This window comes from Volvox carteri, assembly GCF_000143455.1.
Source record: "Volvox carteri f. nagariensis unplaced genomic scaffold VOLCAscaffold_60, whole genome shotgun sequence".
NCBI classification, from domain to species: domain Eukaryota; kingdom Viridiplantae; phylum Chlorophyta; class Chlorophyceae; order Chlamydomonadales; family Volvocaceae; genus Volvox; species Volvox carteri.
This window is the reverse complement of record NW_003307603.1, coordinates 57,919-85,232: the sequence shown is the minus strand read 5'-3', so window position 1 is coordinate 85,232 and position 27,314 is coordinate 57,919. Positions and strand designations below refer to the sequence as shown.

The 27,314-nt window shown below is 60.0% G+C and overlaps 4 protein-coding genes across 4 annotated transcripts; 2 read left to right on the top strand and 2 right to left on the bottom strand.

Moving 5' to 3' along the window:
- Positions 1-1,023: 1,023 nt before the first annotated feature.
- VOLCADRAFT_119359 (uncharacterized protein) lies at positions 1,024-8,990 on the top strand (the record flags this gene model as incomplete). The annotated part of the gene is made up of 5 exons (XM_002956356.1): positions 1,024-1,135; positions 2,770-4,956; positions 5,328-5,447; positions 5,955-7,456; positions 8,919-8,990. The coding sequence occupies 5 exons, from the start codon at positions 1,024-1,026 to the stop codon at positions 8,988-8,990; spliced, it is 3,993 nt and encodes a 1,330-aa protein (XP_002956402.1).
- An 877-nt stretch (positions 8,991-9,867) lies between these two features.
- VOLCADRAFT_66969 (uncharacterized protein) lies at positions 9,868-13,779 on the bottom strand (the record flags this gene model as incomplete). Its single annotated transcript, XM_002956298.1, has 7 exons — positions 9,868-10,315; positions 10,659-10,735; positions 11,063-11,194; positions 11,741-12,145; positions 12,337-12,560; positions 12,977-13,196; positions 13,612-13,779. 7 exons carry the CDS (start codon positions 13,777-13,779, stop codon positions 9,868-9,870), a joined length of 1,674 nt encoding a protein of 557 aa, XP_002956344.1.
- A 4,407-nt stretch (positions 13,780-18,186) lies between these two features.
- On the bottom strand, positions 18,187-20,125 carry VOLCADRAFT_119358 (uncharacterized protein; the record flags this gene model as incomplete). Its single annotated transcript, XM_002956297.1, has 5 exons — positions 18,187-18,285; positions 18,883-18,945; positions 19,281-19,415; positions 19,720-19,786; positions 20,055-20,125. 5 exons carry the CDS (start codon positions 20,123-20,125, stop codon positions 18,187-18,189), a joined length of 435 nt encoding a protein of 144 aa, XP_002956343.1.
- Positions 20,126-20,528: 403 nt separating this feature from the next.
- On the top strand, positions 20,529-26,758 carry VOLCADRAFT_119357 (uncharacterized protein; the record flags this gene model as incomplete). Its single annotated transcript, XM_002956355.1, has 11 exons — positions 20,529-20,638; positions 20,717-20,864; positions 21,075-21,302; positions 21,961-22,042; positions 22,246-22,301; positions 22,602-22,688; positions 23,216-23,341; positions 23,797-23,956; positions 24,447-24,627; positions 24,970-25,117; positions 25,274-26,758. Coding segments are annotated over 11 exons (2,811 nt in total), but the record flags the coding sequence as incomplete, so codon positions are not given.
- Positions 26,759-27,314: the final 556 nt, after the last annotated feature.

The window sequence follows — 27,314 nt, the reverse complement described above, 5'->3', positions numbered from 1 at the left end:
CTGAATGTGCTGGGCGCTGCTCTACCCCACTTCTGCTGCATTTGACCGCAGGTGATTGAGATCCGGCTGCGCCAGGAAGCACAGCAGCAGGAGCAGCAGGACCGTCTCGGCCTCGACCCCGTCTCCCCGCTGCATTCCCCCTCCCACAGCGTCCGTGACGCCTCGCGTCGCGGGTCACCCATGCGGGTGAGCTTCCAGGTCGAGCCGGAACAGCAGCTACAGTGCTCAATACCCGCTCAAATGCACTCCCACGAGCCCAACCTGACAGTCGTGCCGCTGTCGCCGTACGAAGCTGTCGCAGCGCGGATTGCCACCGGCGCCGCTGGGCCGTCCAGCGCGTCCGGCAGCAGCCCCGTCAGCGGCGCGTACTCTGCGGCCCCGTCGTCATCTGCGTGGGCTCCACTTTCCGCTGGCGGGGTCCACAGCTCTGTTGAAGTTGATGTCTATGCGCCGCAGGGCCGCAGCCGCCTGACTCGCTCCATGGAAGATCCTCTTCCAATCGCGTCACCCTACCGCGACTTGCTGAGCCCCCAGCGGGCCGCACCTCCAGTGCCACCGCGCAGCAGTCCCCCGGTCTACACCGCGGCCGACCGTGCAGCGGACCTGGCCGCGGCGATGGAGCAGCAGGCTCGGCGGGAGCGACTGGAGGCGGCACGACGGGAGCTGCTCCGACAGCCGCCGCTGCAACCACCACAGCCGCCGCGGTCTTCCTATCCTTTGCCACCGCCGCCGCCATCATCACATCAGCAGCAGCAGACGGTCGGTTATGCTGGCCAGCCACGAGTTCCGCCGTTGGGGCCTATTTTCCCAAATGAGCAGCAGCACCAGCAGCAGCAGCACGGGGCGGCTGACTCGAACAGTGAGGTCTCCTTCCGTGCAGGCCTGGCGGCGGCTGCGGTGACGGGGACGGCGCCGTCGGTGGAGCAGCAGTGGCAGGCGCCACCCTGCCAGCAGCAGCATCGGGTCCAGCAGCAGCAACACCAGCAACACCAGCAGCAGCAGGAGCAGCCACAGAACGACTCGATGGCGGATGAGCTTGCTCTGCTCCGAGCGCAATACGCACAGCTGCATGCGCGGTACGAGTTGCAGGCGATACGGCAGCAGGAGCTGCAGGAGGCTGTACAGCGGATTTCGGGTGCGTGAATCGGGTGGTGGCACAAGACAGGTTAGCGGGGGGATTTTCGAAGCAGGCAAAACCATCGGTAGGCGGTAGTGGCGTGTGAAAGGCAATGAGCTATGTAACGTCCGTAAGCTACGGCCCTGTTCCCAGCTCTGCGGGGCTCTCAGCAGGGGGCCATTTTGGTGGAATGATAGGAGTGACAGGCGCAGGAGGCCGGATGTAATTCAGTGCGTTGAGCGAGGCGGTGATACAGCGTGCGTCGCATAATGGATAGTGCTGGCGGTTGTTACTGCGTCTGCAGGACCTGGAGGGGAGTAGGCATGAACACGTACATGAACGGATCTGGTGGGGAGTAGGCACATGAACATGAACGATACTTTGCCACTCTGCTGCTGCTGCTGCTGCTGCTCGTCGACAACGTTTGATACTGCAGCCCTGCACAGCATTTCCGTGTATAATTTTAGAACCGAGTACCGTACTAGTTTCTCTGGGTATAGGTGTTTGGGTTGATGCGGTTCCTTTCGTTTTCTTGTATCAGGCAATGCCGTGTGGTGTATATGACAACGATGTACGGGTGGATGTACGGAGGGGGCGAACGAATAGGGGGGGATATAGAGCAGCCGTTTCCATATTATGCTCGTTGCTTGGCTGATGGGCTGAATTTGGCAGGAGTGGAGTTTTGGCGCCTGGGCTGGGGCTCCGGGCGTCCCTAAAATAAAAGTCGTACCCTGTGGACACCGCCATCTGCGGGAGCTTGTTACTGTAGTGCAGCTGGCGAAGTAAAGCCTAGGGCCTTCCGCGCCTGGCATGCGCGAATTTCATAGTACTGAAGCTCACTGAACCTTTCGGTCCTTGTGCATATGTGCGTTTGTGCGTGTGGGGAAGCCCATTAGCAGTGTATAGCTCTCCATCACTTGCACTTCCGATAATACTGGTTTTTGCTTACTGTTTTGTGACGTACGCAGTGTTCCCACCCAACGTGCATAGCTCACCAATCATTGAACGTGTATTATTCGAAAATATAGGTGTAATGTTTCTGGCGGTGGCAGCTCTTGCCTTCCAGGGGGCCCGCCATTATCGACCACCACCGCCCCTGCAACCCCCTGCCTCGGCTGTAATGCGACCACTGCCGCTGCGCAAGTCCTCGGGATGAACCACCCAGGACTCCCCGCCAACCCTGGTCCCTTATGTACCCCAATTGTGAGACTCGCACTATCGGGGCGATAGGGTGCGATAGGGTGCACGCCACCTCGGCCGGCGCCGTGACCTTCCGGACTGTTGTTGGTTTGTTGGTTAGTACGACTGCGCTGGTAGGACAGAACGACCGCACGGGGAGGTGAGGGGAGGAAAGGGCCGCTGGCGGTATCGTGCTGGGAGAAGGAGGCGGAGGAGGGGAAGGACATTGACAAGGACGGACTCCTTGCGACCGTGCGGGTTCTTGCGGTGACTGTGTCCGTAAAATTAATCGCCTAGTCGCGGGGAATGTATGAATATAAATTTTTCGGCCACACATAGGAGCACTGACCCATGCTCAATCCTCGCACAGACCCGTTATCGCTGCAGCGCCCACGCCCCGCCTTCGCCTCGCGGCTCCCTCCGCGCCCGCTTTTCTCCCGGTCCGTCTTGTCCGCTACTGATCTTCTATGCAGGCATGGCCGCTGCTGCTCAGCCCAGGACGCCGCTGACACCTAGCTGGGACCCGCTTGTGGAGTCCTCCCCCGCGAACAGTACGAGGAAGGACAGCTCCGCGGCCACCGGAGCAGTAGCAGCAGGAGGAGCCGAGGAGAAGGCACTCGGCAAAGGCAAGGCGGCGCCAAAGGGCGTACCACAGCTGCAGTCAACTTGGACCCAAGCCTCGCCTTCCGTGTCCTCGTCGTCGTCGCCTTCGTCGCCGCAGGGCCAGACGGAACAAAACTCAACCTCGCGCCGGCCTGCTCTGGCGCCAGGACAGCCGCCAGCGTGCCGCGAATATGACAGCTCCCGGAGCACGTCTGAATCTGGATCTAGGTCTAAATCCAGATCTAGATCTAGATCCCCTCTTGGTAGCGCGCAGCAACGTCAGCACCCCTGCCAGCAGCATAGCAGCGGTGAGGGGTCCGTAGACCACCCACCTCCTTGGCGGCCTGCGGGGATCCTGCACCTGTCACCGCCGTCGCCGTCATACCACGGCAAGCATCACTTCATGCATCACCATCAACTCCAGCAACACCACCAGCACCATGAACAACAACAACAGCAGCAGCAACAGCAGCAGCAACAACAGCAGCAACAACAGGAGCATCGTCATCGCCATCATCACCACCGTCATCGGGAGCAGCAATCCAGGCGTTCGCCCACATCCGTACGTTCGGTCCCGGCCAACCCCGGGACCGCAGCCGCAACGCCTACAGCGGTCTCGGAGCAGTCCCGGGCATCCGCTGGCGCCGCCTCCGGCGGCGGTGCCCCTCTTGGCCCACAGCGCTCCGGCGAGCTGTTCATCTCCACCACGCCCTTCTTCCCTCTGGGCCCTGAGACCTCCCAATTCCTGGACAGAGCCACGACTGTGGATGTGGGCTTTTATCCCGACCCTGACCTGGCCGGAACGGCGGCGGATGGCCGGCGGCGGCGGGGGCGCAGGGTGGGTCGAGGGAGGGCGCATGACCACGGTGTCGGCGAGGATACGGAGGACGACCGGGATGAGGCCGCGAGTTCCTCTGGACACACGCCGGACAGGACGCCCTCCCTGGACAGCTCCCCTGGTGAGGAGGAGGAGGAGGAGGAGCACGATCCGCTAGGGGAGGAGGAGGAGGACGAGGAGGAGGGACACCTGGGCGAGGAGCAGGAGGTGGATGACGAGGACGACGAGGAGGAGGAAGACGGAGACGGAGAGTTGGGCAGTACTGGCGATGGGAGAGACGGCAGCCTTGCCCTGGAGGACAGATTCCGCTCGGAGACAGAGTCGTCGCACGGCACTGAGAGTGGGTCGTCGGCGTCAGGCGGAGGCATTGCTGGGCCAGTGGCGGCGGCGGCGACGGCTGCCGCCAGCCAGCCACCGACGCCAGCTGCGGCCGGTCAAGGCTTGTCGCCCCGCCACACGACCTGCAGCTTCCGGCCCATGCCGCGCCTAGGCACTACGGAAATTAACCCCGGCCGCGCTGAGATTGATGAAGCGACTCCAGACGACATAGAGGACGATAGGGGCAGCGGCGGCGGCGCTTTGTTCGGTCCGAACGATTCGATGTCGATTGAGTTACCGCTACTGCCCCTGGCTGTGGCTCAGTCCCCTGTTGATCTTCAGTATCCCCACACCCGCCCCAGCGCCCAACGCCAGGGCCATCACCAACAGCAGCACCAGCAGCAACAAGAGGAACAACAGCAGCTACAGCAGCTACAAGGCGACACGGTTGACGCGCAACAACATCGTGATCATCATCACCACCATCACCAGGGGCGTCGATCCCACAGCCACAGCCACCAGTCCCATCACCGTCAGGAGCAGCAGCGGCGGCGGGAGCAACGCGACCAACAGCAGCAACAGCAGCAACAGCCCTTTGCAGTGCCTAGACCTGTGGACGGTCCCATGGTGCCGCCCGAGGTCCTAGAGCGCATGGCGCTGTACGCGGGCGACGAGGGCCTGGCGCGTCCCAGCACCGCAGTGCCGTCGGCCCTCCGACCCGATGCAGCCGCCCGCGGCCCGCCCGTGCCGCCGGAGGTACTGTCGTACCTGGAGCAGTACACAGGCGGCGGGGAAGGCGACGTACGGCCCAGCACGGCCTCGCCGTCAGTTCTCCGTGCACGAGCAGTGCGGGAGTTGCCGGTACCGCCTGAGGTGCTGTCGTACATGTTGCAGTACACAGGTGATTAATCAGGCGTTTGAATGCGGGCAGGGGGGAGGGCTGGCATGCTGTGGCAGTAGTTACTACGGCTGTGTGTATGGCGTATTGTCGTGGTCGCCGCCCTTCACCTCACGCGCGCATGTTCCCTGCATCACGTCACCTCATGCCAGCTTCATCCTGGCCTGGGTATGGAGAAGTTTCGCAACCCCATTTTATCATCCTGCTACCTCTCGGACGGGGCCCCCCACAACCCCGTCGGCAGTTGAACCTTTGCTTCATTGCATAGGATTTTCTCCCCGCAGCCCTTCCCCCCGACACACACATCCCGGCACACCTCCCGCTCCTTTCCATGGATTCCTCATACGTCTGTTGCCTTCGCCGTGGCGGCGCAGGTGACGAGGGCGGTGCACGCCCCAGCAGCGCCGTTCCCTCCGTCCTGGCTGCGGGCCGCGTCAGTGTGGAGCTCCCGGTGCCCGACCTGCTGCTGCACATGGTGGCGCAGTTCCAGTCGGGTGAGTTAGAAGAGGAGGTTGAGGAGGAGCAATGGGGTGGGGCTCCTGTAGGGGGAGGTAGGGAGGTAAGGACTGGCTAGGTAGCGGTGGGTGGCGGGCAGGCTGGTGTTGGGGCGTGACAGTGGTTGGGACCTGTAGTCGCAGCGGTGGTGGTGGTGGTGCACATGGACCTCGAGGGGCAGCGGTGTATGTGGCACAGGTATAAGGAATAACCCATACCTCCTCCTCCTCTTCTTCCTCCATCTCGAAGGGGGAAAATCTAGGAATCGCACCCTGTCTTGCCCCGGCGGGGGAATCTCCTCTTCGGGCAAATAAATATCCCATATCCATGCTCGGCTGGGGCCGCAGCTGTGCTCCCTCCATGGGGCTGCTGGCGCTACACCACCCAGCACCCACCCGTTCCATTCCGTTTTGCTCCTTGCATTCCGGCATGGTTAGGGAGTGGCCAACACTCAAAATTAACTCACTAACTCATGTTTCCTCTCCCGGACTCCTTAACCCCCTCAGGTGGTGAGGGGGTGTCCCGACCCACCACCGCCCCATCGTCCAGCGAGCGGCGAGCTCGCCTGGGCGCCACGTCGGCGGCTGCACACCACCATCACAACCACCACCACCAACACCAACACCACAAGAACCGTGTGCAGTTCGCGCCCACGGTCACGGATGTGGCGCTGCTGCGCGGGGGCAGGAACCCGGCGGCGTCCGTGCCGTCCTCCCCCGCGTCGTCGGCATCGTCGGCGTCATCACCGCCGGCATCGGCCACCGGCTCGCATAGTCGGTCTGCTGGGGAGGAGAGCTCCGCGGTGGCGGCGGGAACATCAGCATCACCGTCCTCGTGGGTTGTGGCGACCGTAACAACCGCAGCGACCGGTTCTGGTTCTGAAGGTATGACTGGTCAGCCTGGGCCGGCTGCTGCCTCGTCAACGGCGGTGGTGGCGATGTCTTCCATCGCGGCGCCAGTCGCTGCAGCAAGCAGCAGCAGCGGCAGCCAGGGACCCTTCCCTAGTAACAGCGGCGGTGGCGGCGCCGCTGCAGCAGCAGCAGCGCGTGGAAGACTCCAGCACGATCCACCAGCGTCATCACCACTACCATCGCCTCTGCAGCAGCAGCAGCAGCTGCTGCACAGGCCGCCTCGTCTTCACAGCTATGAGCACCACCAGCAGCCGCATCTGCATCAACAAAGGCAAACGGACATCGGCGGCGGCGTCAGGACCGGGTTGAATGGTCTCAGCGGCCTCATCGATAGCAGCAGCAACAGCAGCACCGGTAGCACGAACGGTCATTGGGCGGTGGAAGCCGCAGCGGTAGTTCTGCAATCGGGGAGCTCCGCCGCCGCCACCGCTGCCTCTGCCGTGGCCGCCCGCGGTGATGGCGGCGGCGTCGGCGGGCATGTGTATGGGGTTGAGGCTGGGGATGTGTTTGCGTTCCCGGAAGCTGGGGATCAGGATTACACTGGCGACGGAGGGGCCCAGGGGACGGTTGAGCCCGGATATGGATTGAGAGTTGAATCCGGATCCGGTTCGTCGTCTGGACGGGGATTGGAGCTGCTGTACGAGGGCGAGGATCAGCCAATGTCGTGGCCCGATTCCAGAGCCGCGGCTGGACCGGGGCTGGGTGATGGGTTTTACATGCGGGATGGTACCTTCGGCGCCAGGGTTAGTGGCTTAAGCCCGGGCGTTGCTGCCGCTCTCGCCGAAGCGGACGGCGGCGGTGGCAGCGGCGGTGCGGTGGAGGTGTCGGCTGCGTTTGGCGATGCAGGTGAAAGGGGGGAAGGTGAAGGGGGCGGTCCCGGGATGCTGGTTGGGGAGGCGGAGGACGGCCATCGGGATGAGGCTATTGAGCTGGGCCGTTACCCTTCGGCAGCAAGTGAGGAACTCCTGGACAAGGACGCGGGATGGTGGGAGGCGCAGGTGCCCCACCCTGGCGGCGGAGAGGCCGGTGGAGTCATGCTTGAGGGACAGGAGAACGAGGAGCCTGAGGAAGAGGATGAGGACGAAGATGGTGAGCAGGTGGGGGCATTTCGGGTGGTGGTTGGCAGTTGGCTGACACGACCGCCAAGGACCGGGTAAAAGGTGTGCTTGGAATGTCGTACCTGCACATACGTTCGTATGCACGACGCGTTAATGACAGCTTGCCTGTGTCCTGACTTCGAGATCTGTTTCATCTAGTCGGGGTCTCCCGAAGGTGCGTCAACCTGTCAATCTGTTTGTCTGTCTGTCCGAAGGAAGGAAGGAAGGAGGGAGGACGACTGGGGGTAGGCTCCGGAACAGGAGAGGGATTTGATTTGGGACCCTCACAAGGGTTGCTTACAATGGGGGGCGTAGATGAGGACATATGGGCGCCAATTGCGCTGTGTTAGAGCGCTAGGCTGTAGGGTAGAGGCGGCAATCGCAGGCTCAGTAGTAGATAGTAGGGTGCTCTATGGAGTGTGCAAATGTTGTGGGCTGGGCCGATGTGGGTGTTCTAGGCTCTAGGGCAACCTGTGCCCAATTCAGCGCTGTTGTTGGCGCCGACATTGCGGCCTGGCCTAGCCTGGCCTTGGTAACGGGGGGCCCTGGAAGGTGTGTACCTGGCGTTCTGGCGCCTGCTGTCGGCGGCTTCTGCGATTGGGAGGCCATGTGATGTTGGGTGTGCATAGCGCGACAGCACAGTCGCCACAGCATGCGGCTGGGTTTCGTAGCATAAACCAGTGCATACACTCAGCTACACACTCTCACACGCAGTGCACATATTCGTTTTCACGTGGTTGATGCTCTCGTGTAGGGGGGGGCCAGGGTAAGAGGGGGGTAGGGAGCTTGGCGGGATGGAGCACCTTCATGCTCGCGCATGCACGCAAGCAAAAACGCATCGCGCGTCACTCTGTCGCGCACCTTCTCGCGAGCGACGTGTTCATTCATCGCAGAGCATTTCCTGAGGACCGCGTACGCGCGCTGCACGCACATTCACGTAATTGAGCGCTGTCTCATGTGCGCTCTGGCTATGATAACTCACCGGCGTGGAACAAATGCATCTCCTATGTCTTTTAACTTTTTCATCACCACGCTCCGGGGATGTGCCAAAGCATATGGAGCGGTGCGACGTCCCACATCCCCAGCCTGGCCGAATGCGACCGCAGAGGAGGGGGCGTGTAGTCCATCTGTGACCCCCATGTATACAATCGCATTACTTGTATTGATGTCCTCTTACTGAACTAACTAGACATAAGACATGTCGCTTCTTTGCACTGCTGGCTGGGTATTTCATCGAGCGGGGTGGAGCGAGGAGGCGACGACCCGTTGTTATAGTCCATCTGGTCTGTAGTCGGTGGGCTCCCGCCGGGAGAGAGTATTTCATTAACGGATGTTGTAGGGGTCTTGGGGACGGGTGTTGTGGCCTTCGCTCGTTGGAACCTGGTGGGAGCGTGCCGCAAGGCATGGCGTGGTGTGAAGCGCTGTCTTCCTCCGCCATTTTTCCCTTGGTCCCACTGGACAGCAAGCGGAGGTTCAGAGCAACCACCAGCGAGGACTCTGCTGGTTGCCTATCCTGCCAGTGCACCAAATGTGAAAGGCTTGGCAGAAGGGTAGTGCTTCTCCTACCCTCCGCGGTAGCGTGATATCGCTACCTATCCAAGTTCGTTCGTTACAAGCCGATCTAAACTCCCGTACCAAGAATGATACTTAATTTCATACAAACATGTGTGTATAGGTACATTAATATATATTAAGTCTTATGCGCCGCGGAGAAGTGCTTGCGCCGAATCACGAGACGTGGCGATGTGCAGCAGATGTCACAGCAGAGACCCTAATGCCAAACCAACCCCACAGCTGTCCTAGTGCGGACCCGCAAAGGCCGCCGCTGGCCCCCACCGCAGCCGTCCGGCGCACGCATGCACGCAGAACATTCATGCAAGCACGCACACACACTCTTGTGTCTGCGGAAAAACATGTTTTCGGGGTGAGTGAGAGCAGCGGTAGCATTAGCTCTGGGCCGCATAACGAAAAAAGTACACCAAAAGCTCTGCCAGAACGCAAATAAAACTCCACCCGTGCGATTTACAGACCTGCGGGCGGACGCCCTGAGCAGGAACGGAGGCAACAAACAGCAATAGAGGGTTGCGTCACTAAACTTGAATGGGCAGAAGGTGGTGAGGCATACGGCGTCGCTACACTTTATCACCACCAACACCCTCATGTATTCTGCTTACGGAGCTTCAGGAGGCACCGGTCCTATTCTGCACCCAATACATAAAAAAACACAGGGGCCCCGCACACACCCACACATGCACACGCAGACGCAGCCGGCACGGGAAAGTGCGCAAATGGCTGTGCGTGTGTGGCGCCAGGGCTGCGGTCACCGCTTTGCGAATGTCGTCCCCACACTCTGGAGGGCTGGTAAAGATGGCGGCGCGGCTATGCCAGCCACACTGCCATTGCCATACCCTTCACTGACTAGTTGCTGACGCCGCGACCTTGTCCTCCGCCACCTGACCTTCCTGGCCGTCAGTGGGGCAATCCCCGCCCATGGAACCGCCGACAACGCCAGCGGCATCTCCATTCGCATCCTCCTGCTCTACCCGCCGGGTCCTCACACCTCCCGTCGTACCCACAACCGCAGCTCCTTCTGCAACGCCGCCGGCCTCGTCAGCGGCGTCGGCGGTGAAGGCGGCGGCAGCGGCGGCGGTGTGGCACTTCTTACGGAACTCGGTAAAGCAGCGGTTCAATCGTACGACAAGCTCGTCCACGTCAGCACGCGTCGTCCCTAGCGCCGCTGCCGCCGTCATGTAGGTGCTCGGGTACGGCACCTCTGTGTGCGAGCCGTAATTGCGAAACGCCACGCCACCAACGCTCTGCGTCTTGCCGGGTGCCACGACACGCGTGCCCGAAACACACCTGTACAGCAACATCAGCCGCGCCACACGTGGTCAACAGCCGATACGGAAACCAAACCAATAACCGAAGCAGGGCCCCCCTCCCGGCGGCAAAAGCAAAGCCATGTGTGGTGCTAAGCCAGCGTGCCGTACCAACCCGGCACCTTCACAACCCACTCCCCGTGCTGTCGCGGCACCCATTACACACCACCTTGCCAGCTCACAATCCTGTCCGCGGTTTAATTCCCCGACACTGCCCTATATCGCCCTTGATGGGGCTGCTGCAACCCGGCACCGCCACCCATCCATCCACCCAAACCACCCGGCACCGCCATCCATCCATCCACACACTCACACACACCTACCTGGACCAAAGCATGGCGCCAAAGAAGGTCACATCGGGCGGCCGCCGCGGCGCCGTCGCCGCTACGGCAACAACAGCCTTCACCGCGCGCGTCGGCACCGCGGCGGCCGCCTCCGCCGTTGGAGCCCCGTCAGGTCCCCCTCCTCCTCCCTCTTGCTGCCAGCCTTGTTCCTGTTCTTGCGGTTGTTGTTGTTGTTCTTCTTCTTGCTTGTGATGCGGTCCGGCGGAAGCTCCCCTGCCACAGTCCTCGTTCCCCGCCGCCGCCGCGTCAGCGCCATCACCGTCCCCGTTATCGGCTTCGGCAGCGATAGCAGTAGCAGCAGCAGCATTCTGCAGCGCCGCCGCTGCCGCTGCAGCTTCCTTCCCAACAACCGGCCCCGCCGCCGCAGCCGCAGCCGCCGTCACCAGGGTGTCCAACGTCAGCGCCATGCTGATGGGGTTGTTGGGGGTATCCAGCAGCCTCTCGCCCTGGCGTGCCGCCACCTGACGCAACCTGTCCCGCAGGTACGGCACCAATTCCTCGCGCTCCAACAGCACCTGCGGAGACGGATAGCGCCGCATGCCGGCCACATACACCCAGGCAGCCAGCCAGCCAGCCAGCCAGCCAGGCAGGGTGAAAAAGTGGACTCAGTAATTATTGTCTCGGTGGTATTCATTGGTCTGTAGGAAACCGCTTTGTCCTCCGCGGGACGGAAAAGCACGGGGGAGGAGGAGGGGGAGGAGGGGGAGGCGGCAGGGGAGGAGGGCCACCGCGTTGGGGCCACCGGGTTTCGGGGGTAGACACACGGTGAGTCTGTGTGGGGCGGCACACGCCACCGCAAGGGGAATAGAGAAGGACTGCACGTTGTTGAGGAGAAATAAATACACATATCTATACAGAATATACATGTAGAATATAAACACATATACCTAGAATATATGAAAAAGAGAGAAGAGATAAAAAAAGGAGAATGGTTGGAGGGGAGAGGAAAGGACTCTCCTCCTCCCCTGCGTCTACTCCCCCATTGCCTAAGGTGGCCCCCCTCCACCTCCCAACAAGCCGCAAACCTCTCAGCTTCTCATCGGTTGATGCGGACCACGCACCTTGCGCCAGCCCGCAGCGCCCCAGTGCAGCAACGTCATCAGCAAATCCAAATGCGCCGCCACACTCGCCCGCCCTGGGTACGTCCCATTCACCGCCGCCACCAGCCCCGGCCGCGCAGCCGGTGCCGCCACCAGCGCGCCGCCGACAGGCACCATGAAATTCTTGTCCGTACTCTGTACGACGGCATCCACGCGGCCGCGCGACCACGCCGCCGCCACGGCACGGCAGGTCTGCCGGCTCTGCACGCCGTACGCGTTGTTGATCACGTGCGGCACGGCAGCGGTGTCGCAGAGTCGAGCAACTGCCGTCACATCGTCGGGGGCACGGGGCGCGAAGCACGAGGTCGTGGTGATGACGGCGACGATTCTGTCCGGGCCTAGGGAGTCCACTGCCTGGGAGATCGCCTGAGGCGGCGGCGGGGGCAGCAGGGGCCCGGGGGGGAGCGGGGGATTTGAGAGGCGATATGAGGATGACGTTCCCGTGCAGCTTAGCGGGAAGGAAGGAGTGGATCGGTGCAGCGAAACCCCCCTCACGACCTCCCTTCCCCACCTTCCCTAACACAAGTGTGATCCCCCAACCTCCACAAACTCCGAACCTGCACGTCCGTGACCAGCTCGTCCCCTCGGCGCCGGAGCTGCACCGCATGCGGCCGCAGCCCGGCAGCGGTGATGGCCTTGAGGCACGTCTTCTGATCCACCCGGCTCCACACCACCAGGTCGGCACCCGGGGGCCGCGTGGACCTCAGCGCCAGCAGAACCAGCGTCAGGGCCATACCCGTGGCCAGGGGGAGGGTAGTGACGGGTCCGATACCGGTTAGGCCTGGGGCGTGTGGGTGTGTATGTGGGTGTATGTGGGTGCCGCGGGAGATAAGATATGAGGGAGTTGGGATGGTGGAGGGTGGCGGGTGAAGAAGCATGTAGTCAAGATGCTGCTGCTGCTGCTGCAGCTGATGTTGATGATAATGATGATGACTATGACGATGGTACTTTGATGACAATATATGAGTCAAAGAGAAGCAACGGTGCCGATGCCCCGTGGAAACGGTTGAGTTGGGGTTGGGGTTGGGGTTGGGAATGACAGAAGAAGTGAAGAGTGCACAGGACTGGGGCCGGGTGAGGGTGGGACGGGGCCTCGGGGGGGGGGGGTAAACAAATGACCGACAGCTCTGACGACGCGAGGGGATATCCGAACACCAACACGACCACCAATAGCCACCCACCCACCCACCCACCCACCCGCAATCCCTAGTGCATCCGCCGCCAGGTGGTTGGTGAGGGCGGCCAGCAGCGAGGACCCCGCGGCCTTGGGTTGCTCCGCCGCCACGTCGCCGCTGCGACCAATACCGTGCGCCAGACCGAAATGGCGCCGCGCCACCAGAGGACACACCACTCGCCCCTCCCGCTCCCCTAGACCCACGTTATCCAGAAAGTTGTTCGAGTCCATGGCGGAACAGTCCTGGGTGGGGGTGAGTGGGTGCGTGTGACGGACAGACAGACAGACAAACAGCTGGATGGACAGACAGACAGATAGACAGACACATTCAGATAGATAAGCATAACCACACGTACCTAAAGCACTGCAGAAAACTTGCAAAGCATGCACATGACATGCAAAGACATTTCGCATGTAAGAGTGTGTGCGTATGTGTGTGTTACTCTGCCCTGTAAGTAGGGAGCCAACCAAAATCTTCACCTCGCTGTCCAGAACCCCCAGGGCCCCAAGCTACACCGTCCCTCCCCCACCTGCGTCTTCCCTGAAAATCTTTCATTAAGTAAACCCCTTTCCTCATCACCTCGAAGTCCCATCGTCCTCGAGTTCGGCGAGTTCGGCCTTCCCCATCCCCCCATCCCTCCCCCCACCCGACACACACCCGAATCAGCATTTCAATGGTGGCCTCATCCCAGCCTCTTTCCGGTAACCGCCGGCTGGACAGCAACGACTTAACCAACCGCTGACGACGAGCAAGCGCCTGCTCACCCTGCCGTATGTACGACAGGGAAATCAGACCTGACGCAAGTGCGCAGTTGTCGGGGTTCATTTCCGTGTGCCCAGTTGTCGAAGAGCGGGGTGTTCGGTCCTTTCGCTTTTCCTTTTCTTTTGAAGGCCCCCTCACTCAGAGGACCAGGAGGGGGGGAGGATGTCGCTTTCCTTCTTTCCTTCTCTCTCTCTCTCTCTCTCTCTCTCTCTGGCCGTTTCCAACGAATTTCCTTCTTTCTCCTCGCCGGGGCTTCCTGGGTGGCTGCTACTGCTGCTACTGCTGCTACTGCTGTCGTATTGTGTTTCGTGCTGTGTCTGAGGATAAGGGGTTGTAAACAATTACGACTGTAACGGTGCTGAGGGGCGCCTGGGTTCAGGGCGCTGCGTGGCTGGATGTGATGGGTAATGCCGTGTATGTATGTATATGGGTTTAGGAGCTGGGGTTTACGGTGCGCCTGCCGCTGCTGACGCCGCCGTCACTGCCGTACAGCACCCAGCGCAGTAGTCTGGGCACCTGGACCCGGGAGAAGAAGCCCGCGAAGAACCAGGCAGCCTGAAAGGCGGGAGGAGGAGGGGGGATTCAGGGGGTTTCAAGGGGGGGCTGGGGTTGCGGCTTTGGTTTGCGGCGGCCGGGGTCTCTATTATAGAGACTCTATATGCACATGGGAATTGCCATTGCAGACCCCCCTCCTCCAGCAGCTTCACTCGTTTGTGGTTCGTCTTTCCCGCCTCCCCCAATGACTTTACGACCTGCACCGCGACGTCGGCGTAGACCTTCCATTTACTTCACCTTACACTTTCCTTTTCCCTTCGCCGCCTTTAGTTCTACACTTTTTCACACCATTGCGTTTTCGTTTGCTTTTCTGCTTTCCTTAAGACTTCCCTTTCACCTCGGTGGCTAGGTAGTCTTCTCACTATCCCATCTGGCTGTTTTGGACTTGGGGATGGCAGCTAAATTTACGTTTCGCAACTCAGCTGGATTCGTCGCTGTCAACACCTCCTTATTCACGTCATCGCGGGTCAAATAAATATTCCTGATGCCGTATTTGTCTTCTCCTGGATCATCTAGCGTCTATCGTCTGTGCTTCGTCCTATTCCTCCGGTTGCACTCCCTCCCACTCTCACCGCCACTAACACCACACACACGCCAATGACCGGTAGTGAGTCCGAGGGCACGGCACCGTACAGTACCTCCTGGCAAACTGCCCATTGCAAGCCGGGCGGTAAGGAAGGGGGTGAAGGGGAGGGAAAGAGTGCTGCTGACTGATGCAGGCGAAAAAGCGGGTTGGGAGTGTTGATTTTATCTCCATTTTACTTAAAGCAGAATCTTATCCGATTGACAAGGATAGCCCAAGGTGGGAGGGAGTAGGGCCCCAACCCCCAAAGTGGGTCTGGGTGCGCGCAGCTCTGTGCGCTCTGCGGGGTGTCCTCTGGGTGCCCAGCTCCCCCCTGTATGCAGTGTCTCCTGGCCGCGTTTGGCACGTGGACATGTACACATGCAGAACCGCGCTGCGAGGTGTCGAGTGCGTTTGCGAGGTGGAACAGCAGCAGCGGGTGCTTAATTTTTGGGGTGCTTATCTGTGTGTCTGAGAGTGTTTGTGTGTGTGTGTGTGTGTTCCGTGTGCAATTGGAGGCGCCTCCTCCCAAGCTCTGGAAAGTCTAGGGCTCCACCCACCGATGTCGTACACGAGCACCAGGGGCCCAGCGCCGGGCCCGTCCCGATGCACGAACCGGCCGCGCGCGCGGAGTTCAACTTTTGCGTCGTCCAAACCCTGCGAATTTTGTAGGAAGGCGATGCCTTTGTCTCCTAAATACATTTTAGATGAGATACTAGCAATCATAACCTTGTTCCGTATATGCTATCAGCATATCGCTGTCTTACTTGCGGTTTGCCTGAGTCGTCCGTCCTGAAGATTAACTTCTCTGTATCCAACAATCGCCTACGAAAAAGGTAATATGTATATTGCTACATATCATGTTGGGGCTATGCATCGTGGACAACTTGCCTAAGGCGTACTGCGTCTGCCCCCAAAAGGCGTAACTGGATTGTTGCCGGTGTCTGCAAAGGATGCATATGCAAGTATTTGGTTTGAACACATGAAAAGGCCGCAAATTATCTTTAGTATTCGTCAACCGCACCGTCGCTGGGTAAGATACGCGAACTTCGTAAGATGTTTGCGGCCGCAGGCCCTTCAGTTGGAACCTGAAAAGCACGAAGCAGGATCTCGACATCCGCCTTGCTGATCTTATAGTCTTGGTGAAAGCGCACCGTTCTGGGTGGCCATCCAATCTTGCAACTTGACGCTCTAGCGGTTGGTTTGCGTACAGCTGCACCTCGCCCAAGCTCCAAGCCTCGGCCGCGAACAGAAGGATCACAAACACTGTCCGGACGGAATTGCTACAGGAAATGCGATGCATTATGGCAAAGGGATATTGTGATCTGAAGCCATGTAGAGCATGGAAAACAGCTGATGAACCGTACTATTTAGTACGGCAAGCGTCATGTCGTGACTCAAAGACTTGGCCGGCGAAAAAATTCTCAGCGAAATGCATCATAGCTAGCACCTGAGTCTTGGTCTTCACTTCACAAGAACACGCCGCCATGTGCTGCCGTAGGTTTGAAGGTCAGCGAATGCACGTCATGACGCAGTACGGCACGTTGTACGGCCCCCGCCTGGACCTTCATGAATACCAGTCGATAAGTCGCTATCACCTTCTTTCCCTTGGGTAACGAAACTAACGAAATGATCCTCGGTTGCCACAGCCAACCACTAAGCCTGTATGTGTTTGATACGGCTTCTAATCCGTCTTGGAGGCCAGAGGAGGCTCGCTGACTGGCGGGGCCTAGCCGCGGTGATGGACGGCTCGCCCCTTGGGGCCGGTGTGCTGATAACATCCCCCCTAGAATATCACCGATATGCAGCTTAACGGTAGCGTAATGAGCAACCGAATCCCTCTAAGCGTCTGCCTGTATGCCACCCTCATATGGGGCCCATAACGCCCCCATACCGGCCAGAGGAAGGCCAGGACCTTTCCTGACCTTTCCCTGCAATCAGTAGGGATACCCTCAACCGGCAGCCCAAGATCTGAAACCAACGCTCGGTGGCGCATTATTGTCCCCCCCCCGGGGGCCCCTCCAGCTGGGAAAAGGCCCGGACAGCCCGATGGAGCTGCTGCAGTGGCCTCTGAGAGAAAGATCACACACTCCCACAAATTGTACGATGGTGCCAAACATGATAGGCCAATGAAACGCTGGCTGACACGGTATCAGACTAAGTTAAGGCCGCGGGCCTGTCCTCCCCTTCCACGCGCCCGTTAAGAACAGCAAGTCTAGTACCCCGGCACAGTTGCAGGCACAGAGCCCGTCGGCCAAAGCAATCCACAGTACCGTTATTACTGCTTTCCCAGGTTGCCTGATCAGGGCTCCCGCATGCGGCTCCATCACGTGACCCGTTGGCATCTCGGAGATGGATATGCAGCCCGAGCATTGAAAAGTCAACAGTGAGAAACTCCTCATCCCCTCCACACCGCAGCCTTACCCACTTCACTAGTGGGAAGCCCCCCACCCCCACCCGCGGCATCCGGGCATTCGCTGCCAGCTAATCAGCTACTGCCTGTGTCAACAGTTAACAGTTATCCGCTACGGTCAGAGTTGCGTTACACACAAGACGCCTGGGTGAGCAATAATGTACCGGTCGCAAGGAGTCACCATTTTCGGGGGCGGGGGAGGAATGTGGGCAAACCCCATCCACGTGACTTCAAGCCCTTACGGGGGCGCTAGCAGTGCGACCCACTTCCTTAACTCAGGTTGCCAGATAGCGTGTAGCCGTGACAAACACGGCGACACCGACTGACCTCCGGGAGCCCGTGCACATACGTACATACGTACATACGTAGTCCGAGTAGTGCAAGAACGATGAACGCATCCTCCTTTTATGGTGTGTGGGACAGGGGGGGGTCATATCTTCACACGGGCTATACAGAAAATGCACCGGTCGGCGGATGCCGGAATCGCGTGATGATACGCCCTACAGGATACAACATTATCCCCCCTCCAGCTGAGGGCGTCCTCGACCTAGCCCGTCTCCGTGGCGGCCGTTCAGAACCGCACCCGGCATGATTCGATCCCGGGTCGGGACAGGGTTACCAGTCTCGATTCTAGTAGTTGCATCACAGCTACAGAAAATGCACCTAGAATGTTGTTTGTATCCTGCTGGGCGTATCATCACGCGATTCCGGCATCCGCCGACCGGTGCATCTTCTGTATAGCCCGTGAACCAGCAGGTTGGTTCATCAGCCTGATGCCGACCCTCACTCTCTCATGCTGGCTAATGCCTGCCGCCATGTCAGCCCCTCCACCCATTTAGCCATCCCTCCCTTTGCATGGCCTCTATATACACGCCTCTCTGTCTGCGTGTCTGTCTGTCTGTGCGCCTGTTTGTTGATTGTTTGTTTGTTCGTCCAGCTGTCAGTCGGTGACGGTGTATTTGGCGAAGAGGTTTTCCGGATTAGTCATCGCCTTGAACTCCAGAGCATTGCCCGAGGGGTCGGTGAAGAACAGGGTCCACTGGCGGTGGTGGTGGGGTGGGGGTGTGTGTGTGTGTGGAGGGTGGGTGGGGTGGGTGGGTGGGTACTGGGGGGATGTATATAGGGTGGGTGGGGGATATAGGCGGAACACCACACACATGCAAAAGTCCCCGGAGGGAGACAACAGCCAACATCCAAAACGGATGGGGTCCCCAGTTGGAGGATAAGGGGTGGTGTGGGGAACGCCGGTTTGTAGGTCAAGGCGGGGGAGGGGGAAGAAGGGGAATGGCGGGGAGCCAAGGCGGCCCACGTCACCAGTGGGGATGCAGGCGTGCGGGGGTGTAGGCAGCCCGCAGTCGGGCCATGGATGGGAGAGTGCGGACGGGAGTGTGGTGAGGACGAGGGCGGCAGAGTATGTTTTGCCTGGTGTATGGTTGTGGGTGCAAAGTGTAGACAGACAGACAGACAGACAGACAGATAGACAGACAAATAGATCGGGAGGCAGATAGACAGACAGACTGACAGAAAGACAGAAATGCAATTGAAGTGCACTCTACAGGCCCATCCACAGTCAGCAGGCAGACAGGCACATCAGAGCCGGACAGCAATCCGACTGACAGACAAACAGGGCCCCCACCTGCTCTCCGGGCTTGCCCTGAAAGCGCAAGTGAGGTTCAATTACAAACTTGACGTCCTTCTCCTGCACACATGGCATGTACGAGCATGTACGGAGCATCTATCTATCTATCGATAGATAGATAGATAGCAACACAGTTCACCCAACCACAGACCAGGAGTTTCCCCCCCCGGGTCCACACTCCCTCTAACCAAGGCCCCCCCCCTCCGACACTATCCACATCCCCCCACTACTTCTCCCCCCGTTTACGAACCGGGTTGTCTTGTACCGGGACACAACCCAAGCCGCTCTCTCACCCACCGCCTACACACAGCTTATGCTTCTCCGCTTCTTGCATATCATCCCTCCTACCACCCTTCCCCCCCGCCGCGGCCTTCTGCCCGCTGGCAGATCCACACCTTGAGTCTCTCCGCCAACTTGTGGAACTGCTCCACGCTGAGCGCCGCTCCGAAATGTGGTACGGGAACCGGGTCCCCATCCACCGCATTGTGACTGGCAGCTGCGTTGTAGCCGCGAACCAGGTGCGCCACGATCTGGAGGTTTCGGAACGCGTGTGCGCGCGCGTGTGTGTGTATGTGGTTTCGGAGCGTGTCAGCATGACGTGTGCGTGTATGTGTACGTGTGATGTGGCTTTGAACGGTGGCTAAGAAAAAACGGAATAAGTAGAGGGAAAAGATAGTTTATGGGCGTACTTGTGCATGTATGTACATATGTAAGCATGTGTGTAAGTATGAGGGGTTTCGGGTGGGTGAGGGGGGACAGATGGGGGAACCCCCCGGGGTTGTCCCTTAACAATCTGTGATACACGGTGATCACACGGTTGGGCAGTGGGTTTACCTGATGCCCGTAAAGATTGAAATCCACCCACGTGGCTGCAGACCGACCCTCGGGACACCCCAGGACTCTGCGAAGGGCTCCCGGTAGGGGGCGGGGAAGGAGGGAGGGGGGCGGGGGAGGGGCTTCAGGTCCAGGGAAGGGAGTTGAAGAGGTCAGGTTGGATTCTCGTGACGGAGCCCTCCGGGCGGATTGTTACTTAGTCGTTAACAGTGCTAGCTGTATTGGGCGCTTGGCGACTTTCCCAAAGAAAGGAAAGAGATGATGGAAGAGTGACGATGATTTTCGTGGGGGCTGAGTTTCATGGAGTGAAAAAAGGGACTTCGTACCAATCGTACCCGCCGTAGAAGTCTCTAGCTGCTTGGATGTCATGGACTGGGAAGGCTATGTGGAATGGCGGGATGGACATAGCTTTATAAAGGAGCGCGTCACTTCCTAGCGAGAGGATTCAGTAGGCAGGTTCGTTTGCAGGCTCATAAGATGGGTATGTTCATATGTTTTATGAGTCGCTGAAGGGTCTGGCTCAGGGCGTAAACAAATGTGTCATGTTCGTTGCACGGCACAGGTTCCCGTGCAACACCTGTATTGCTTGCCCATATCTCAGTCCCGCAGCATTAGGATAAGCTTCGTGCACGTGCTACTTGTAAAGTTGTTGCACAAAGTACAAGATGATAGTAAACGAGAACTAGAGAAAATTAGGCAACGGTCGTGGACTTGATCATGCATAGTTCTAACGAGTGAAGCTGGGACGCCACAACGACTGAAGACAACTTATAAAAAGACACATACAGACACGTACTAAGCCAAGCAATATGGCGGACCCTGAACTGTTTCAGGCTTCTACATCGCAGCTTTCATTTGAGAAATTTATTAACACAATCAATCAGGATCAGGCGAAAGATTTGGTCCGAAGTATAAACCAGTAAGTACGCTCCCCGAAAACGCAAATCGATCGTTGGTTTGGGTCGCTAACTCCGCTTCTTGTTCTCCCCTTTGCTAGATTTATGAAAAAGTTCAGATCGCGTCCCCCTGTCAACGAAATCGACTCCCGGGAAGTGCAAGAATTTCTTACCTCGATGGAGCAGTCTTTTGCTCGGCATCCATTGTGGGCCGGCAGCACACGCTCGGAGCTGGACAATGCTGTTGAGGTAAGGAGGAGATACTGTTCGGTGAGGTGCTTTTCCGTCTTAGTACAGGTTGAATTTGTTCCTGCCTCCCCATCGCCTCCTTGAGCAAGGGGGAATGGCCGCCAACTCCCACTCCCCCCTGGCGTCACCCTCCCTACACACACACTTTCACCCACCCAGATAAAACCCCTCCCATGCACCTCCCCCCCCTCCGTGCTGGTACGCCCATAGGGCCTCGAAAAGTACCTTCTGACAAAGCTGTACGACAGAACGTTTGGGCTGGATCCCTTGGACCGCGAGCGCGATGCCGTACTGTCCCGGCGGCTGGCAGCGCTGGCTGGCTTCATAACGCCGGCTCATCTGGAGGTTTCGGAGCAACTTCAGGTTCCTCTGGCTACCGGGGAGGGGGGCCATGTGGTGGCAGCTAGCAAGGAACTCAAAAAGATGTCGCTTTACAAGGTGTGGAGGTGGGGGAGGGATGCATATGGATGGAAGTGGGGGTTGTATGCGGGTGGGGAGAGTGTGGGAGTGTGTTTTAGGAGCACTGTTTGAGGCATGTTAGTGGTAGCGGTGGAAGTGCGGCGGTGTGGGCTGCATGGGGCTTTAAAGGTTATCAGTTGGGACCCAATTAGGCTGGTGGGCTGATTGATTCACTCGTCCAGGGAACACTGCCTTCATTGCGAAGTACGACAGTACGACAGACAAGAAATCGTGTGGGAGGGGAGGAAGGGGGTTGAGGGAGATCGCCAGTCGCTAGAGGGAGAACGCCGGGTGAGGGTGTGGAGGTCTCTTTTGGAACTTTTCCTCCTTTGTTTCAGACCCAGCGACATCTTCCTCCTCCCCCGCCTTTCCCCCCTTCGTGGTTCGTCTTTCCCCCCTTCCCCCCCCCGGCCCTAGAACAATACACACATACACACGCACGCATGGGCGGGTGCAACCCTAAGCCGCCACCATTGAGCTCTCATCCAAAATATTTCCCCATATCTTATGTCGCAATAAGTTTCATTCGCCACGTCGTGCTGCTGATGCGCCGACACGGTCGACAACGTGTCTGTCCTGCACGGCCTTGTGTTTTCCCCGCCCTGCCAACCGTCCCCTCCCCTCCCCGGGGTTTCAGAGCCCCCGGGACAAGCTCGTCCAGATCCTCAACTGTTGTAAGATCATCAGCGACTTCATCACCAGCAGGCGGGCAGGAGCGGGTGAGTGTCCGTCTTCCTTTCTGTCTGTCCATCTGTCTGTCTGTCCACATGTCCAACCCTAATCCCATAACTGTGCCCTGCAACCCCTCCTCACCCTTGGTCGGCGGTGCTGTTGTTGCTGTTATCGCGTGCCGTGTTGCGGTCCGGTGCCACTCACCCCCCCGCCCGCCCCCTCGTGCTGTGTGCTTTGGCGCCGTCCTCAGGCGCCGATGACTTCACGCCCACCCTGATCTACGTGACGATAAAGGCGCAACCGGAGGTGCGGTCGGGGAGCGGGACGCATGGTTGGTTGGTTAGTTGGTTAGTGCGCATGAGCCACGTGCATGCGGGCGTGATTTGTTGAGGTCTGGGGTGGTGGGCGGGCGGCTGGGCACGTGGTGGGGGTGAAGGTGGGGGGCGGGAGGAGCTGGGGGTGGGGGAGGGGGTGGGGGGGACCTACCCGCCCCCCTCCCCTCAGCCCTCCGGGCACCCGGCCGCCTACTCTCTATTTCTCCCCTCCCCCCATACACATACACACACACGCCCTCCCCCCCTCCCCTCTCCCCTCACTCACTCTCAGGCCCTGGCCTCCAACTTGTCCTTCATTGAGCGCTACCGCCACAGCACCCGGCTGAACGGGGAGGCGTCGTACTTCTTTGTGCAGATGGTAGGGTGGGGTGGGGTGATGGATTGCGGTGTATTTGCGAGGGGACGTTAGAAGGAGTGATCCTCGGGGTCGCCCGCGCACGTGCCTCGGCCGGGTTGATTGCCGTACGTGCCCGCCCCCGCACCTACCCCTCCCTCTATCGCTCGCTCGCTCGCCCGGCGCCCCATGCTGGAGGCTTTGGGCTTGAGTACGGCGGTTGATCCTTCGATTTGTTCTGGCTCATGTATGGTTTCTCCCCCCATGTACGCGTACATACATACGCATACTTAGATATGCATACATACATGCATACATACGCGTTGGGTGCCGGTGGTGGGTGCGGAACCTGAGCGATCCACTGAGAAGTTGTCTAGGGTGACTGGATGAGGGTGCCCCGAAATACCGGGGATGGCAGGGTTTCGCCGGGTAGCGGCCGCGGGTGAAGATATGGCCCCCCTGTCCCACACATACATACATACATACATACATACATACATACATACATACATACATACATACATACATACATACATACGCACGCTGTGCAGCAAGGTGCGGTGGCCTTCCTGGAGACCCTGAGCCCCACCTCTCTGGCCGGGTGTGAGCCGGACGAGTTCATATCCCACATGTTGGCGGCCGGGGCCATGAGCGAGCAGGAGCTCAGCGAGGAGCAGGTGGGGAGGGGAGGGGAGGGGAGGGGAGGGTGCTGACGTATTTGGTACCAGTGGACATACATACAGGTGCTGCACAGCAACCAGGTGGATGCGGTAATGGAGCTTCGCGGCTACCGTTGGAATAAAATGGTCGCCCGGTCGTATTCATGTGTGCGTGTGTACCTCTCCTGGTGCTGCCCCCCCCCCCCCTGGGGGGCGGGGGAGAGATGAGGGCGCAAATAATCAGGGTCGGTTGCCCACGTGCTGCTGGGGAACAGGTCGCTGCGCAACGGCGGCGCTCCGCCGCCGCCATGGCCGCCGTACCGGCGGCAGCGGCGGCGACGGCAGCCACCACGGCGGCGCCGCCTGCGCCAGTGTACGGTAACCCGATGCTTATTAACCGTCAAGGAGCCGTGTACGGGGTCGGCGGCGGTGTCTCGCCGCCGCCGCCGCCGCCACCGCTGCCGCCATCGCAGCAGCAACTTTCCGTACAGCACCCCATGCAGCCAACGTACTACGCCGGTTATCCGCCCGGGACAGTGTTGTATAGCCAGCCGATGCCGTACTATGTGCAGTATGGGACGACACCTGTGGGGATGCCGTACAGTCAACCGTGGGTGGCGGCGCCATCGCCTGGTGCGTGTTGTGCATGCCGTACGGCATCGTGCAGTGAACCTCGGGCCTCGGGCTTTCAAGGTGATTCACGTTGGGCCCACACCAATCCAGGGTATGCAGTTTGTGCGTGCAATTGGCAGTTGGCGGTTGCAATTCGGTTAGTCGACCAGGAAAGAACATCCGAGAGAGGAGTCGTAGAAGAGAAAGAGAGAAAAAAAACCCAAACGTTAAAACCTTAAACCTAAAAAACCTTAAACCAAACAACCTAAAATCTTAAAAATTCCGGTGTCTCACATGGATGGTTGACATCTGAACGTATGGATCCGACGGCAGCGGTCATCAACCACTTTGTTATGTGGGTCTGTTAACGTGTAGGGGGTTTAGTTAGTTAGTTAGTTATTGGGGGCCACCGCTTACATGCATTCTTTCAGGTCCGAACCTTCCAGATCTCGCTTGAGAGCTTTTTTCGTTGTCACCTCGGTGTCTCCGCCTGCGCCTGTTCCGGTCGCAGGCGCCGCGGCCCCGCCGCCGCCGCCGCCGGGCCCCCCGCCGCCGCCCCTCACTCCGCCACCGCCGCCTACCACGGCTACCGTTGCCGCCGTAGCTGCGATACCGGCCGTACAGCAGCAGCAGAAGCAATTTATTCCGCCACGGCCAAAATCGGTTTCGGAGCTGGAACGCGACGGCATCCGGTGAGTGATTTTTTGAAAGTTTGAATGTTACATTTTTTAAAATAGTCTCAGGGCGGAACTGAGGGAGGGAGGGCGGGAGGGATGAAAGTAGGCGAGGGAAAAACGCCGGGGGGTCAGGAGGGCGACCAGGAAGGCAGGACGACACCTCAAAAGGTTACACACACGTGGTCTCCGAAACCATACCTTCGTCCATAGGGCACCCTCAGATTTATCCAGTCGTACTCGTACTCACCTGCCCTCCCCTTTCTGTAATTGAATACCCGCCCACTTGCTGAAGCATATGACCTCTACCTGGCTTGTCTTTGCCCCCCCCCACACACCCACACACGGCATTACCACTAGTTTGGTGATTAAGGCGGAGGCGGCGGGAGAGTTACGGGCCAAGTATCCGTACTTGTACTGCATCAAAGAGTCGCTGACGCTGCACGACGTGTCCCAGCTGCTCGTGTCGTACAAGGAGCTGGTGCTGCGGTACGAGACGCTGGCGCAGGTTGGTGGGTAATCGGGGTCCGTACATGCCGTACATGTTGTTTGTTGACGGTGAAAGCAGGAAGCTCCCGTCGTCACATATTCAGTCGTTAAGACTTTATCAGCACTCTTTTTTAAGATATTTTTTCGTGTGCCGTACTTTTTGCTACACCCTCAGGCGGTTGAGAACAATGTCGTCAAGTACTTTACGGAACTGGAGGCGTTTCAAGCGGGGCTTCCGACGGAGCCGCTGGGTACGACAGCGGCGGCGGCATGGTCGGCGGCTCCCCCGCCGCCACCGCCACCGCCGCCGCCGTCTCAACGGCTTCCGCCAGAGCCGGGTCAAGATCTCACCTCACGGCGTTGTGGCAATGCACCGCCACAGCCGCCACAGCCGCCGCAATCCCACTATCCGTCATCAGTGCAAATGGCTCCCCTGGTCCCCGCCGTACAGCCGCCGCCGCCGCCGCCGCCGGAGCCCGCCCGAACCCGCTCTGCAGCCGGTGCCCGCGGCCTGGCCCTGGACCTATCGCAGTACATGCCGTCGTACCAGTTGGAAACCGAGGGGTATGCGTATGAAGCGGAGGTGATGGCGGCCGCGGAGGCAGCGGAAGCTGCCACTGCGGCTGCTGCAGTCGTTGCTTCTCCTACGGGCATTTCCCAGCCGGCGGCGCCGGCGGCGTCCGCCACCGCCGCCCCTTTGATCGACCTCTTATCCGACTACACTCCGGCGCCTCCGACGGCGACGACGACGACGCAGTCCTCCCCCTCGCCGCTTTCGCCCGCGGAGTCTGTCCAGCACTATCATCATCAGCACCAGCAAGCTGACCAAGAACTACAGCAGCAGCAGCAGCAGCAGCAGCAGCTTTCCCCGTCCATCAGTTTTGGTGGAGAGGACGAAGGTGACGATTACAAGAAGCTGACGCCACCAGGCTCCGTACGGAACACCTCTGTCGCGGAGCTGGGCGCTGCTACTGCCGCTGCAGCAGCCGAGACAGCTCCTTCGACACAAGGTGACGACGGCGTCCTTGCCGCCATGTATGAGGCAGCGGCTGTGCTTGCACCGTCAGCGGCGCCCAGCGCTGAGGCGATGTACGGCAGTTGCGAAGCTTCCGCCGGCGGCGGCGACGCCGCTGCGTCCCTCCTGTCGGATGGCGCACCCGCGTCATTCTCTACAGACGGACAAGGTCCAACTGACAACGGTGGCGCCGCTGCGCCGTCGCTCTTTCTAGAGGCGACTCTGTCCCCGCCACAGCCACCGCCACCGCCGCCGCTGGAGCCACTAACGCTGCCGTCAGCATTGGCGCTGGTGTCGCCAGCGTACAGCCCCACACATCAGGAAGAGGCGATGCCCACCGACGCCGCTGCTGCTGGCGGCGCCGGCGAGGGCCCCGCTGCCGTTGCATCGTCGCTGGCGGCGACGGCGGTGGCGACGGCGGCGGCTGCGGCGCCAGAGGACTTCAGTTTGTGTTTACTGCCTGACGCCCCGGGGGAGTTGCGGGACGACGATGCGGGCGCAGGGGCCTCTCTGCCGTCGTTCTCGCTTGGCGACCACTTGGCGACCATCAGCCCGGCGGCGGAGTTGGACACGTCATCATCGCCGTCAACGGCGGCGACGGCGGACCCCGCAGCTGCGCTCGTCTCAGTGGCGCCGGAGCTGGTGGTGCAGTCGTCGACGAGCAGTCCAGGCACGCAGGGGGGCCTGCCAGTGTCAACGGCGGCGGCGGCGGCGGCAACTGCCGCGGAGCCGCAGGTCGCGGCGGCGCCGGAGGATGCTGCGGCCGGCAGCGGCGACGGAGGACGCGGCGGAGACGGCGGCGGGGCTTTGGGTTTCGGCGACGTCGGTGACGTCAGCAGCGGTGGCGGGGGGGGGAATCTCCAGGAGACGGATGAGGAGCGGCAAGCCCGATTAGATGCGTTGTTGCAGCAGTTGTTGGGGTCTGGAGGCGGGGACGGTGACGGCGGCGGCGGCGGCAGCGGCGGCTGGAATGGGGGTAGTGGACCCGAAGGGTGTGTAGATGGCGGGAGGGCGGGTGAGCTGCCGGCGGGCGCAGGGCCGGAATTGGGTGCCTCCGCTGCCGTCGACGCCGCGCTGGCGTTGTACGATACGGTAGCGCCGGCGAAAGCCGTGCCGTATGATCCGGCGGGGGAGCTGCCGGCGGTTGCTCCTGTTATGGTTCCGGAGGGTCGCGAGGCCGTCGCCGGGTCTTCAGCCCCTG